The sequence below is a fragment of the Erigeron canadensis genome, chromosome 8 (genome assembly GCF_010389155.1).
Source record: "Erigeron canadensis isolate Cc75 chromosome 8, C_canadensis_v1, whole genome shotgun sequence".
NCBI lineage: Eukaryota > Viridiplantae > Streptophyta > Magnoliopsida > Asterales > Asteraceae > Erigeron > Erigeron canadensis.
In genome coordinates, this window is record NC_057768.1 from 3,373,883 (window position 1) to 3,384,843 (window position 10,961).

General features: G+C 34.3%; 1 protein-coding gene across 2 annotated transcripts; it reads right to left on the reverse strand.

The window, feature by feature from the left end:
• Window positions 1-7,004: 7,004 nt before the first annotated feature.
• Window positions 7,005-9,867, reverse strand: LOC122579074 (nodulation protein H-like). Of its 2 annotated transcripts, none has more exons than XM_043751167.1 (6): window positions 9,718-9,867; window positions 9,019-9,254; window positions 8,673-8,931; window positions 8,320-8,499; window positions 7,784-7,939; window positions 7,005-7,584 (listed from the first exon to the last, which is right to left on the reverse strand). In XM_043751167.1, exons 1-6 carry the CDS (start codon window positions 9,745-9,747, stop codon window positions 7,417-7,419), a joined length of 1,029 nt encoding a protein of 342 aa, XP_043607102.1. In that variant the 5' UTR covers window positions 9,748-9,867; the 3' UTR covers window positions 7,005-7,416. The 2 variants fall into 2 exon arrangements, with proteins under 2 accessions (XP_043607102.1, XP_043607101.1); XM_043751166.1 differs by having other exon boundaries at window positions 7,005-7,587; window positions 9,718-9,862.
• Between the last annotated feature and the right edge of the window lie 1,094 nt (window positions 9,868-10,961).

Here is a 10,961-nt window from a genome sequence, read left to right on the forward strand (position 1 = left end):
AAATCGACCCAATGAATACACAAGTGTATGCAAATATACTCACCTCCTGTGCAACTCGAACAAAAACTCGATAATATGTCAATGCACAAATACAAGCTTCAACCTATAATCATATTGTAATATGCATAAGCTTACATTTAGAATCTTGACTAACTCAACTTAGTCATTCTTTTCATTCACTAGCCTTTCTAAATCCAAATCCATCCTATTTGTCATTGAGTTGCTTTCACTTTCAATAATTTCACTAGGTAGTTCAATCTATCACTTTCATCATCATTTCCTCAACTAATGAAAATCAACTTTATCAAGTTAACACATATATTTCTTACTCAAACTTATCATACAACTCAATGACAAACTAGGTTATATAAGAATTTGGGGAAAAATTATACATAATTCAATTTCTAGCAAAAATCCCCAATTTTGGGTATCTAAAGAACCTTAATTTCTCAAAATAAGCAAAACTAGGTTAAAGGTTTATTACCTTAAGGATTCAAGAACAACTTCAAGACTTTAAGTGGAAATTTCTCCTCTTCCCCTTTTCTTCTTGTAATTTTCGGCCACCCCTCACACACCAAACCCTAACTTTTAATTTTTATGAGATGTTGATAGATTATTATTGTTGTTATTATTAATTCCTGAAAAATTCTTGAATTAATTAGAGAATGAGAATTTGTATGATGAAACTAAGAAGGAGATGCAGGAAGAAATGGTGGAGAGCAAATGGAAGTATGAGTCAAAGAAACAGAAATTGGCTGGCACTTCTCCTGAGTGCCACGCCCTCTACTCAAAATAGAGGGTATTTTATCTGCTCTCCGCTAAAGTCCAACTAAATTAACCCCATATCCAAAAATAAAATACTAGAAAATTAACTTAATGTCAAAACTATAAAAAAAAAGGGTTAATTTCTTTACCTTAAAAACTTTGGGGTGTTACAATGTATCATTTTGATGAATATGCATCCAAGATGGATACACAAAATAAAAAACGTGATTTTTTCAATTTTGACGGATCAATGTGTTGTTAAACACTTAAATAATGATAATTAGTTATGCACTATGTTAGTTTTATGGACTTTTAATGCATCAAAATGATGTTTTTAAGTGTTCTCACCGTTCTTATTTTAAGATTGTTCTTACCGGAGTGTTACCCTATATATATATATATATATATATGTATATATATATATATATTTGAGGACTAAGGAGTTTTATGACCGATAAGTGTTACCCGTTTGTTGGGGAAGAAGAACAGGCTACTTGCTACCCGTTTCATGCTTGTTATAAACTTTCTATTCGAACCTTCATTCTTGCTATCTTGCTTGGTTCGATTTCATTCTATACAAACCATAAAGGTCTGCTCTTGCTCCTTGCTACGAGTCACACATGACCCGGTTCTTTCTATACGAACCAAATGGATCCGGTTACTTGCTCATTATCTTGCTGATTTCTTGCTTTTGTTTTATTACCTTGAACTTTCTAACATGCTCTTGCTTTTGTTCAGTTCCGTCACTTGCCATGCGAAATCTTTTATCTTGCTTCACTACTAACACCGAACAGATACATGGGTGTTTACCTGTCACACCCCCGTCGTCACAAACAATACCTCCACAAAGACAAACTTTTGCAGCAAACTACCTCTATGTCTCTGTTTTAAGCTGTATCATAATCCCAAAAACATCTCGTGTATGAACCAAAACCCGGTTCTCTATTGTCTATCTCTTCTTCTTACTACTGATCACAAGCAGCCAACTCTCCTCTCGATTTGATGTGAACATCTCATTCTTTGGTTCACAATTTCGGTCTGACTTTCTTTCTAAGACAACTACTACTATCTCTTTCTTTCTTTCTTGTGAGGCCATCTTTCTTTGAAGCGATGTCGGCTCCTTTCGTTCTTTCTTTCTTATGGATTTATAGTTTGAACCCCGCTTTCTTCTTGTTGTGCTGCTGCTTATTATTATTTTTTTTATAATTTCTGCTGCTAATGACAGAAATGACCAGCAAGGCTCTTACTTCAAAATTCCTTGTTGCCATTCTTATTACCATTTGAACCACAACAGTCAACCAACTGCACCACCACTTTCTTCCTTCCCATTCTTGCTGGTTCCATACGATATCTTCCTCTACTTTCTGCTCCTGCCCAGCAGGAGGGCTGCACCCCGTTTCTCGCCACCGACTCTCAAAGCAGCTCTCTCTCTCTCTCTCTAAGCTTTTCGAGCCGTAGGCTTTGATACCAATTGTTGGATATTCAGGCCCAAGATTTACTCACACACTCACTGGTTTTATGTAAGTATAACTTGCAGAATAAGAAAATGAAAGAAAGCTTTTTTTACTTGGTCAAATCTAGATATTTCTATACCCATGATCAGTACATACTCTTGCTGATTCAACTTTGACCCGACTTGACCCGTAATTGTACCGGACCCATCAAGATTAACCCAATAGATTATATAATATCATCATTTTCATTTAAACAAATAGAAGAATACACCTCATCCCACCTAACCTAACCTACTATCAGTAGTCTATATCATTTCTATCAAACACCTATATCCTTACTTCATTTTCTAATTTCACGGTTGAAAGATAAGAAAACACCAAGACCTCATCCATTTATAAAAACACTCATCTCACTCTCTTTGCTTCCTCTCGGACCACAGCCTAAAACCGAGATCACTTTCTCATTTTATTCAGATCGCAGGTAAGGGAGGAGAAACCTAGCCATCTCCGACGACACCAGGCATTTCCGGTGACCCAATCTCCATCCATTCGACCCATTCCAAAGTTTTAACTTTTTTTGACCCAGTCCTAAGCGTTAAATACCGATCCGGTTCCGATCTGACCAGACCGTTCTTCCGATTAGACAGGAATTTTCAACAACGCTGGTCCAATCGCGGTCCGATTGGTTGAACCAACCGGTTTGAAAACATTGAAGTCTTGATCACTTGATAGGATATCCTTTACCGCCATTACAGAAAATCAATTGTCTATTAGATCCTCCATCTTAGCTCCATTTCTCCTCGAGCTTAATCTGCCTGGTCGAATTAAGTAACCCAACAAGTCTTCTTTGTGTTCTATTTGTCCCATATTCCCCCAAAATAGTCGGCTAAAGTGTTGTATTTGTCCCGAACCATGCATCACTTCACCCTATTCATTTGCACCAATCGAAATCCCATGGTGAGTGAAAGAGAAAGTTTCAGCCTTGCAATTAACCCTCACCGCCATCCTAACAAAATCATCATTCTCAACCTGTACATATTAGACTCTAAGACCCCAACTTAATAGTTAAGAACTTAATCATTCAGTCAAAATTCTTATTTCTTTTTTGGCTTAATAAACAAAATAACTGTCAATTACTTATATTTTTACTTAATACATACAAAATTCTTAATGCATTCAGCCACTTAATACACTCAGTATTTACTAACTAAAAAAGGAAACGGACCATAAGACTCTAAGTTTATTAGGCTTTCAGCCCATTGTACCTGACTTCTCATCTACATCTATAACCCCTTATAAAGCATATTTACCTCTCCTATTTTAGGAAATTCGACACTTTTTTATACCCAAAATACCCTTATATCTTAATCCTAATTCCCCTATACACCTAATCTATACTTTTATACTATTTAATAAATAAAACAACCATCTCTTTAAAAGTTATGGAGGAATTATCTAAAATATCACTAATGATTAAATTATAATATCAGTAATTTATCCAAAATATATCCATCAACCTTTTATATCAATTACCTTTACATCAATTAACTACACCACTCGACGCCGCCTCCACCACCAACCATTGCCCCTACCACCACACCATTGCCACCACAACCACTGCCGCATTACGCGGGTACCGTATTAGTTCAATAAAATCAATGTAAAATACATAGCCATTAAATTTAGTAACTCTTATCATTTTAATATAAATCATGAATACATATTTCCTTATATTAAAAATCTGTATATTTAGTATGTCATTTTTTTCCTTGGGCCCTCCGGGTGTTGCTTAGTATGTTATTTTTTCTTTCTTTAGGGCATCTAGGAACGTGTGATTTGTTAGTTTCTAGATAACGTAATTGTATTTGTACTCTTTGTACTATTTTTGGCCTTCTAGCACTTTGCTAGTTGGCTCTTTTGTTTAATACATATACTTATTTTGCTATTAAAAATGAAAAAATAAATAAAATAAATAAATACAAAAATCTTTATATTTTAAATTTTCAGTTTCAATTTGTGTTTCATGGGCCCAATCAGGCAGTAATATACTTTTGTTCATGGTAAGCTTTCTATCACTCCAAAAAGCCCATTCACCAATCTAAATCCATAGATAAACCAACATTGCTTGTAAGACGCAAAGCGTTTTAATTCTTCTAATTCATGATGAGTTGGTGTAATGATTTGGAGTTTCCTTGGTGGTTTATAGGTCCTAAGTTTGAATCCTCATTCCACTAACTTTGAGATATAGGTAGTCATACTATGAGGGCTTGACATAGGTATAACCAGGTTCAAGTCTGAGGGGGCAAAGTTTACCCCTATTAATCATTGTACTTTCGGGCGAATAAGTAGGGGATTTTCCCCTATTAGGTTTTTGAAATAGGCATTTATACTTCGAAAGAGCTCTCTAACGCGGACCCGGTTAAGACAACGTATACTAGACCTCTCGCTGTCGAATCACGACACGAAGTTTCAAACGAAATTCACCTTTCATGAAAGTATATATATTTTTAAAAAACTATGACATTATTATGGGGAAGTGTTATGAGATTGTTCCACCTAAGTTTTTCTCACGTTATATTTTTTAATCAAATAAATCATTTAGCATTTTTGAAAAACGGTTGAAAAATTTATTTTCAAGGGTTTTTTACAATTATACCTACGCTTATTATACTACCCAACAAAAAAAAAAATAATTTTGGTCTATTATTTTAAGCTTTAAATATTAACCAATAAAACAAAACACAACTTAAAATACTCTTCAAATGAAATGGGTTTAACGACCATTGGAAAATTTTGAAAAAACTCATACTCTTCCAAGTTTGTATCATACCTTGCTTCTTGTTTGAAGACCAAAATACTTATAAAATAGCTTAGATTGAAGCCGAGACTTGAAAGAGCATTGCCAGTAGTATTTATTTTGCATTATACAGGACTCGTTGAGCGACATTTTTGTTAGAGTCGACCTGATTCATGGATGCAATATGCTTATATTTTTTTGGTTTATATATGGATGAACAGGCGTTAAGGAAATTAATACAGATTATTAGTACAAAAGTATATATATATTTTTAGTAGGGTTAAAAACTAAATCATTCCTAAACCGACAAATTTCCCGCCAATGGATTCCACAAAATCAACAGTTTCTAATCAGCCACGAGAAATAAGAATTATGAATGTCGGGCCATTTCAGAATCGAAGTCCTATATTTATGGCCATCACACAATCGGCCAACCAATGATGGAGAGTTTCGGAAATCTTGATAGGCGTTTAGGTACAGTTTTGAAAAATCGATGTACAAGTTACTGAAAAGCCAGTATTGAGGTAGCTCGTTGTAAGAAGACAAGACACACTTTGTTGTTTGGTTGGTGATGGGACCAAGAAGATTTTCAGTGACATGTTTCCTTGCAGTTGCGGCTAAAACAGAGATGAGAAGTGACTATTGGCCCGAAAAAGAGAAGGAAGGGTTTGAAATTCCTTCAACCGGAAGCCTGAAGCATCTGAAGTGGTAAATTAGCTGTTGACTTGAAGATTAGAAGAAAACATTAACGCAGACTCGAATAAGCACGAATTGTTCACGTTCCGTGGGTACATGTCTGTTAATTCATTGTGACACCGGCTATAAGATTGTGAAGTAAAATCAACTCAAATAAGCACGAATGGTCCATAATCAATAGTAACTAGTAAGCGAACGAATGGGCTTAATCGCTAATGGGTCAAAAAGGATAATTTTTATTAATGTCAAAACAGGTTAGGTCGAGTTAGCCCAATCCACAAATACTTTAAACCATAATTGTGAATAAAACAGAACTCAAATCAATTCATTTAGTCACCTTTAATTGAAAAAGTATAACAAGGATATGACTACCTGAAAACAATATTGCTTACATTAATGTGCATTGTCAAATAGACTTTGACACACGTATATCTCGACTCAAGAGTATTTCACCACAGCTAGTGAGACACTAACCATTTAGTCAGAATGATGTCCTTTGCTTTGTGATGCAACTTCACGGATTCCGCAAAATCAAACAGCTTCAGTACAGCAAAGAGAATAAGGGATACGTATTTGGGATTTCGGGCCATTCAGAATCGAAGTTCATACCTTTTTTGGCGATCACACAATTGGCCAATAAATGATGAAAAGTTTCGGAAATCTTGATAGGTGTTTCTGGACGGTTTTAAAAAATCAATGCAGAGGTTACTGAGAAGCCAGTATTGAGGTGGCACGTTGATAAAAAGACAAGACACACTTTGTTGTTTGTTAATGCTGGAACCGAGAAGATTTTTAGTAACATGTTTCCTTGCAGTGGTGACTAAAAAAGATGAGAAGAGACTATTGGCCCGAAAAAGAGAAGGAAAGGGTTGACTGCCATGAAAGTCAGACGAACTTAGATCAGAAATGAAGAGAAGACAGCAGCAAGCACAGTGGCTGGGGACACTAAGGGTATTTTAGGCTAGGATGGACAAGCAAGGTTTGAAATTCCGTCAACTGGAAGCTTGAAGCATCTGAAGTGATAAATTGAGCAGTGATGGGGTTTGAGCAGTCTTGATTTCATGATTTGGAAGTATTGGTCACATTCTGAAGTCTGTTTATTCATTGTGATTCCTAGCTATAAGATTCCCAAGTAAAATCAACTCAAATAAGCACAATTGCACAAATGGTGCATGATGAATAATAAGCTAACAAAATGGGCTTAATCACTAACGGGTCAAAACGGATAATATCTAATGAAGTCAAAACAGATTCGGACGAGATGATCAATCCACAAATACTTGAAACCATAATTGGAAATAAAAAAGAACTCAAATCAATTCATCACCTTTAATAGAAACAGTATAACAAGGATAGGATTACCTGAAAACAATATTGCATACATTGATGTGCATTGTCAAATAGACTTTGACACACGTATATCTTGACTTAAAAGAACATCACCACAGCTAGTGAGACACTAACTGAAGATTTCTAACCTAATTACACTTTCTCAAAATGTTTCCTACAAGCAAAAAAGAACACGTAAATCTACCTAGCATTCAATGAATGTATCCTAAAACAAATCTGCAAGAAACAACACTATACTGACAAAAAAAAAACCACCATCTTTGGTGGTTTTTTGGGTTAATAAAAACAGGTTTGTATCTCAGCTCCTATCGGGTTCAATTAGTTGCAACAAAGGTTATTTACACGAGTCTTCCATCAGTAATCAGCTTGTAGAAATTTCTCATAAGCTGTTCCACTAAGTGTCTTGTTGACTTCTTCCCAGTTATTGATGTGCTCCGATAACGCCCCTTTGTGTATTTTGACCTGTTGACTTGTCAAATTCATCCGTGGCAACTTCAAAAAATCTTCAACTTCTATGAGCTTCTGCTGCAGGCGATTGAATGAAAAAATAAGCACAGTGGCAGATCTATAATTTTTGACTAACATTACATTATGATAACAGAATTTCTCTTAAGCACCATTTTTCTTTGTTGGTAGCATTTTGTGCAATGATAGCTGTACATAACATAAAATAAAAATGACCCATTTACTAGAAGAGCAGAAGAAACAATAGGATTCTTACAGAGGGGTCTTTCATGAGATCTTCATAGTAGATTATGATGTGGCGCGTGCCATTGAAATAGTTGAGTGCCTTTATGGCCGTCGATTCCATTCCCCTCAAATCCGATTTCAGTGATGTGACATTGATTTCAGGTTTGTATTTTGAAAGTAAAGAAGCCTAAAGAAACAAAAGAAATGGAACAAGATCACGCAAATGCAATGAGTTATGTGAAAAAAATATTAACAGAATAAAAGAAAGAGGTGAAGTTTGTGTGAATTTTATGTGGATTATACATGAGTAAAACATGAGGCAAATTTTTTCGTTGCACAATTTTTCATGAGCATGCCAAAGCACCCTTATCTATATAGACTGCGCATAATCAGTTCTCTACTGTTTTAAATAAGGGACTTCAATTTTCCGAGTTTTCCAGGCCAAATTAATCAGATACTTATAGGTTGACAAGTATTTGATTTGAAGTTAAATTTTAAATTTCCTAACTATAACATATAAGCGTATGCAAATAATCAGAGGTGGAGAAACTGTAAGGAAGGGGAAACCTCTTCATGAGAGTGCACATGAGACACATGGACTCCATTTAGCAGCTTGGCCTCTTTATCATAGACATTTGCAAGCATCGAGACCAATCTTCGCAATACATTTCTCCGCAAGAGGAAAACTACATTAACACCCCTATCATTGAAGTATTGTGCTATCTCTTTAGGATGTTGCATCAATCCCTGCAGTTACATGTAACTATAGTTTCTCAGAAGATATATTCTCACTTTCTCAAAATGTTAATGACTTGAATAATCTAGCTACATTCAGCTAATACTTAGCCCAAAATATCCCTAATCCTTCTACTGAACCAATCTAAAGGTTGTTTAGTTTATAAGGGTAAGGATGGAAATACCTGGTTAAGCATCCATTTGAATCCAATCGCAGCAGAACATTCGTTCTTGGAAGAACTAGTAAACCAGTCCAGATTGTAAACCTGATCAAGCGTTTTAACTATTGATGACACGTTATCCCTCCTACTCTTTGGGCCAAAAATCTCGCCATTAGAACTCACATTTACATGACTATTTAACAAAGTTTCAAACCATCCACTTCCCGATCTTTGCATAGACACAATGGCAAACAACCGCACAGGATTTCCAGCACACTCCGACCTGGCAATTCGACCATTTGTCATATAAACAACTGCAAATCTCAACAAAAGGAAAGAGCTTTTATCTATTTTTTTCAGAAAGATTTACCTATTGAATGTTTTGGGCTTTGGGTAATGCAAGTAAGGTATTTGCGAACGATCAACAACGGTGTCGTAACAAGGCCTCTCGTAATCTTGAAAGAATAAAAACCTATTCGTGTTTTGAAGTTTCATTTGCTTTAAACAAATTGAACATATATAAATACCACACACCATTGCAAATGCTGATAGCATCAATCTCCATACAACCGAAGCCTTTTTTGGAGGCTTGATTGTTAGAATATCCTGCCATTCGACAAATTAAAACCAATTAACATAAGGTAATATTAGTACTTATTTATCAAAATGTAACAAAATTTTACCTTACATATGACAAAAAGATTCATATATAATAGTTGTCAGGATCATTTTGGTCATAAAGCAGAACATAAAACACCCTATTATCAATGTTTCTCTTATTGTCACAAATCTAGAACAATGGTCATGTATGTTGTGAAATTTAAGGTTATAGATTTGTTAGGTACATAACTTTAATGAAACTAAATTCACTTCCTAGTTAAGAATGATATTAGCTCAAAATAACCAAAAAAAATCACTTCAAGCCTAATATCATATCATCAATATACATAACCCAAATCAGAAAATGAAAAAAAATAATAATAAAAAAAGGCACACCTTAAAAATGGAAATGAAAACATGAAAATGGAAAAAAGATTAAAACCCATTAAAAAAGATTGAAACTTTTTACCTTATTGAAGGAGCATAAAAGTTCTAGCATTATTATTATTACAAATTAAGTGAATAAATAAAGATTCAAGATCTTGTGATGCTTCAAAATCTTGGTCTTTGGTCAAAAAGTTGGTTTCTTGGAATATACATCATAGATACAGAAATATAGATATATGTATATGTATATGTGTGTGAGAAAGAGAGAGGGGGAAAGAAAGAAAGAAAAGAGGAACCCTAGAAGAAACAAACAAAACACTCTCTCTTCTTCTAGTAAAAGATCAAACAGCTGTGTATCGGTCTTCTGCCTTTTAGGCGGACACTTTCTTCATTATAAATTATTAAATTTTTAATATTAAACATTACTATATGAATGTGTTGCTCTGATCTATGAATTCTTGGTGTAAGTGATGATATGATTAATTAATTATAAAATTGTGTTTTGGTGTAAATATATGATTAATTTTAAATGGCGCCTGCACCCAACCAGTATTTTAGGAAAATGACCACACTTTTTGCAGCGAGGGTCGCTGCAAAAAGTCCATCGTACATATCCGTACACTGTGGACTTGATGGTCCACAGTAGACTTTTGTTTTTAGTCACTTATTGAAGCGACCCTCGCTGCAAAAAGTTAATAAAAACAAAAGTCTATTGTGGACCATTAAGTCTACAGTGTACGGACAGTTTTACATATGTAAACTCGTAGCATCATTTTCCCATAATCGTTTTCGTTTCAGGTATGTATATGTTCTTGTTTTCCTTTATATATATAGATATATAGATATATAGATATACATTAGATTTTCAATATATATAGGTGTATATATGTATATTTTTCTTGTTTTCCTTTATATATGTATGTTTTTCGTTTCAGGTATGTATATGTTCTTGTTTTCAATATATATAAGTTGTAGATATTTTTAAAATTTTGTCAAAAAGGGCATAGTTGGAAATGGCAGACTCTATACTATAAATTGTAGATCTTTAGTATTATTATTATAGTTTATCATTTATTAATTTCTGTCAAAATTGATTGATGCATATGGACATATGACACTCTCTCTTAAGTTTTTGTATCTGTGTCATTTATACATCCTCTTGTTTTTGTAGATTTGTGTATCCTAAATTGTTTGAAAGACATATTTTTTTTGCATCCGTATTAGTTAATTAATATCAAACGAAATGTACATCCAAGTTAAAATTGAAGAAGAAGGATGGTAGTTTCTTTCTTACGTACAAGGAATTAAAATAGGTGGTTACATTTT

What these genes read in the sequence shown, in the direction of transcription:
- LOC122579074 (XM_043751166.1), bottom strand. Translation starts at nt 9,747, where the DNA reads ATGCTAGAACTTTTATGCTCCTTCAATAAG. An exon ending in TTTTATGCTCCTTCAATAAG is followed by an intron (nt 9,255 to 9,717) that starts GTAAAAAGTTTC and finishes GTCGAATGGCAG; the next exon opens with GATATTCTAACAATCAAGCC. An exon ending in ATCTCATGAAAGACCCCTCT is followed by an intron (nt 7,588 to 7,783) that starts GTAAGAATCCTA and finishes AATCGCCTGCAG; the next exon opens with CAGAAGCTCATAGAAGTTGA.